The sequence below is a fragment of the Nicotiana attenuata genome, unplaced genomic scaffold (genome assembly GCF_001879085.1).
Source record: "Nicotiana attenuata strain UT unplaced genomic scaffold, NIATTr2, whole genome shotgun sequence".
NCBI lineage: Eukaryota > Viridiplantae > Streptophyta > Magnoliopsida > Solanales > Solanaceae > Nicotiana > Nicotiana attenuata.
In genome coordinates, this window is record NW_017670425.1 from 586,915 (window position 1) to 591,267 (window position 4,353).

General features: G+C 45.0%; 1 protein-coding gene across 1 annotated transcript; it reads left to right on the forward strand.

Moving 5' to 3' along the window:
- The first annotated feature begins 1,608 nt into the window (after positions 1-1,608).
- Positions 1,609-2,187, forward strand: LOC109239236. Its single transcript, XM_019405777.1, has one exon. It carries the CDS (start codon positions 1,609-1,611, stop codon positions 2,185-2,187), a length of 579 nt encoding a protein of 192 aa, XP_019261322.1.
- Positions 2,188-4,353: the final 2,166 nt, after the last annotated feature.

Sequence of the window (4,353 nt, forward strand, 5' to 3'; positions counted from 1 at the left end):
AAGCTAAATTGGGCAAAATCACTCTCTTACTGAGAGGTATATAGCTCTCCGTGGAATTCGACCCCGACTCTGCTGGGTATTACTATTGCATCGACTGTTTCATAACCTCGAGTAGAGGTGTGACTTGGACGCGATTAAGAAGCGCCCGAAGGTGAAGGTGATGGAGTGAGCATGCGGTTGATTTTCAGAATTTTAGAGACTCAGCAAGAGGCGATAGCACAGTTGCAGAACCAAAGACACGCCCCTAACATGGTCGAACTCGAACAGTCCCGGGAAAATACTCGAAGGGATGAACAAGTGTTGTGGAACTGGATGAGCTCAGACCCGGGGAAACTTCTGAGGTGATGAAAATGCTCGAAGGATTGACAAAACGGATGGAGTCAGGCAAGAAAAAGATTGAGGTCAACGACAAAAAGGTGGACATGTACAACTCCAAGGTCGATCAAATCCCGGGAGCGCCTCAGATATTGAAGGGATCAGACTCCAAAACGTTTATTCAGAAGCCTTTCCCCTCAAGCGCAACACCGAAGCCAATCCCAAAGAGGTTCCGAATGCCCGACATTCCCAAGTATAATAGGACCACGGATCCAAATGAGCATGTAACCTCCGATACATGCGCGATGAAAGGGAACGACTTAGAAGACGACAAAATCGAGTCAGTGTTGCTGAAAATGTTTGGGGAAACCTTGTCCAAGGGAGCGATGATACGGTATCACAACTTGCCTCCCAATTCTATTGACTCGTTTGCTATGCTTGCAGATACTTTTATGAAGGCCCATGCCGGAGCCATCAAGTTCAAGACCAGGAACTCAGACCTTTTCAAGGTCAAATAGAAGGATAACGAGATGCTCAAGGAGTTCGTGTCGAGATTCCAGATGAAACGAATGGACCTGCCACTAGTTGCGGACGATTGGGCCGTTCAAGCATTCACTCAAGGGCTCAACGCCCGAAGTTCCGTGGCCTCTCAATAGCTGAAACAAATTTTGTTGGAGTACCTAGCGGTCACCTAGGCCCATGTCCACACAAATATTAATCAAAGATCGGGGTCGAAGACGATCAACTCGGGGTCCATTCAGGATACGTTTACCCCATTAGGACCGATGATAGATCCAAGAGGACCATTGATCCAGAGCCAAGGCCAGTTCGAGATCGATATCAGCCATACATCACAGATTGGAGGGGAAATGGATCCGAGCACTATCCGACAAGGAACAAGAAGAGAAATGATCGAGGACCGAGTAGCCAGGGCTTGATGAGCAAGAACGGGTTTGAGAGGTCGCTCGGGAGTAGGAAGCACCAAGATTATCGGAGTATAATATCAATGGGGACACTACAAGCATATTGTAAGCCATACGCGGCACCAAAGAGACCAAGTGGACCCGACCGTTGCAGTGCGACCTTGCCTAGAGAGATCCTAATTTGATGTGTAAGTACCATGGTACTCACTGTCATTGGATTGAAGATTGTCATCCATTAAGAGAAGAAGTTGCTCGGTTGTTCAACAATGGGCACCTTAGATAATTCCTAAGCGAGCGAGCCAAAAACCACTTCAGAAACAGGGACGCCAACAAATAGGTCGAGCAAAAAGAGCCTCAGCACGTAATCAACATGATCATTGGGGGAATCGATGTCCCCCAAGGTCCAATGATAAAATGCACTAAAGTGTCTATCATGAGAGAAAAATGCACCCCGGATTACGTCCCCGAAGGAGCTATCTCATTCAGCGACGAAGACGCCAAGGGCATCGTACAACCTCATAATGATGCACTAGTAATATCTGTACTTATCAATAAATATCGGGTTAAGCGTGTGTTGATTGATCTAGATAGCTCGTCCAACATCATCAGATTGAGGGTCGTAGAGCAACTAGGGTTACAAGATCAAATCGTACTGGTAGTCCGGGTGTTAAATGGATTCAACATGGCGTGTGAGACCACGAAAGGTATGATAATACCAGTATACACTGCCGAGACCACCCAAGAAATAAAGTTCTACGTCGAAGGAGATATGAGGTGCAACGCGTTGTTTGGAAGGCGGTGGGTCCACAACATGAGGGTGGTGCCTTCCACCTTACACCAGGAGCTGAAATGTCCCACTCTGGGAGGAGTCAAAACGGTCTATGGAGAACAGGCGACAGCAAGGGAAATGTTCGTTGTCGATGAAATGATCCTGGTGCCCGCGGTTTGAACATCAATAAACGCAGAGCCGACCAAAAAAGAAGAAACTAAATAGCAATCAATGATGCCGGTCTCAGTCGAGCCGGAGAAACAGAAAAAGCACGAAGCAGACGATGAGGACGATTACAGTGTCCCAAGATCATTTGTAGCACCCGATGATACCAACGCCACCAAATCGACGAACGCCGATTATTTTTCCTGGTCCCATCTAGACATGACAGGGATCCCACTGGAGGTAACCACTCACAAGTTAAGCTTGAATCCGAAATTCCATCCGATTAAGAAGAAGAGAAGACCACAGTCCGAGATCAAACACACATTCATCAAGGACGAGGTATCTAAACTTCTGAAAATAGGTTCCATTTGAGAAGTTAAATACCCAGATTAGTTAGCTAACGTAGTGGTAGTACCTAAAAAGGAAATAAACTGAGGGTGTGTGTAGATTATAAGGATATAAATGAGGCATGTCCAAATGACTCCTTCCCTTTGCCTAACATCGATCGAATAATCGACGCGATAGCCGGACACGAGATACTCAGTTTTCTCGACGCCTACTCCGGGTACAACCAAATTTGGGTGGACCTAGAAGATCAAGAAAAACCTTCTTTCATAACCAAGTTTGGCACCTACTACTATAACATGATGCCATTCGGATTAAAGAACGCCGATGCCACATACCAACGCCTAGTCAACCGGATGTTCGAAAAACAAATAGGAAATTCAATGGAAGTTTATATTGACGATATATTGGTCAAGTCCCTGCGAGCAGAGGACTATTTGAAACATTTGCAGGAAACCTTCGACATATTGAGGAAGTACAACATGAAGCTAATTGCAGAGAAGTGTGCATTTGGGGTCGGCTCGGGCAAATTTCTCGGATTTATTGTATCTAATCGGGGAATAAAGATCAACCCCGACAAAATAAAAGCCATAGAGGACTTCTCGTAGTCGATAATGTCGAGGCAGTACAAAGACTGACCGGGTGGATAATCGCATTGGGTCGGTTCATCTCGAGATCATCGGATAAGAGTCATCGGTTCTTCTCACTATTGAATAAGAAAAACAATTTTTCTTGGACTCCGGAATGCCAGCAAGCTTTGGAAGAACTCAAGTGATACCTATCGAGACCCTCTTTGCTGCACACTCTGAAGGCATACGAATAATGTACCTCTACTTGGCAATTTTTGAGGTGGCGCTAAGTGGTGCCCTAGTCCAGGAGGAAGAAGGTACACAATTTTCTATTTATTATATTAAAACCTATTAAAAGGTTACCCTCGGCAAAACACCATCGTATATGACTGAAACACTTAAATATCTCAAAGGCCTTCAATTTTTATCGAAATTTCGAAGCCACGAACAATCCGGACATACCATCGAAATCGGGCCTCATTCGGGCTTGCGGAGGACGGATGCTCCAATTCATGTCTGATTATATTCTAAGGCATTAAGGACGATTAGCAAATAAATAATTACAAATAAATGCTGAAAAGTAAAAAAAATATACGGTGTTGCCAAAGGAATTTTTTATATAAATTTCAAAAAATATTTACAAAGGCATGATAAAATGGCCTCAAAATAAAATAAAAAAAGCTAAGGCATCTCCGCCTGATCTTCATCGGAGCTCGACTTGGCACCGGAAACTTTGGGCGCATAAAGTTCTTTTGCCTTGGCCGATAGATCAAATCCCTAGGCGTGAATCTATTCAAGGGTCTCCCTATGGGACAACCGCTTTACATACTCGGCCTTTGTTATTAATGGACCTTCGCTATCTCCACCTCAGTTTTATACCGGGACAACATTTCGTTTGACCTCGGAGGAGTAAATCAAGGTTGGCTCCAATTTGGACTTCAGCACAGTATATTCCCGGCCAAGGTCATCCTAACCCGAGATTGATGAATCCAGTTATTTCCGGAGTTCAACATTTAGCCGAGACTACTTGGCGGCGTTTTCCGTTTCCACCCCGAGCTGATCCTTGACCGATGCTAACTCCTCTTTTAGAGCCTCCTTTTTCGAAGCCAGCAAGTCCATGTTGCTCCTCAGTGTCTCGGCTGAAGCTTTGAGCTCATTCATCTCGGCTCGGAGCTGGTCAACCAGGTCTATCTTCTCTTGGACCTGGGAGGTTACGTCATTAGTCACTATGTATAACCTCTCTTTTTTAACCTAAAAAATCCTTACC

Excerpts from the sequence above, each read along its gene's own strand:
- LOC109239236 (XM_019405777.1), top strand. The coding sequence starts at position 1,609 with ATGATCATTGGGGGAATCGATGTCCCCCAAGGTCCAATGATAAAATGC.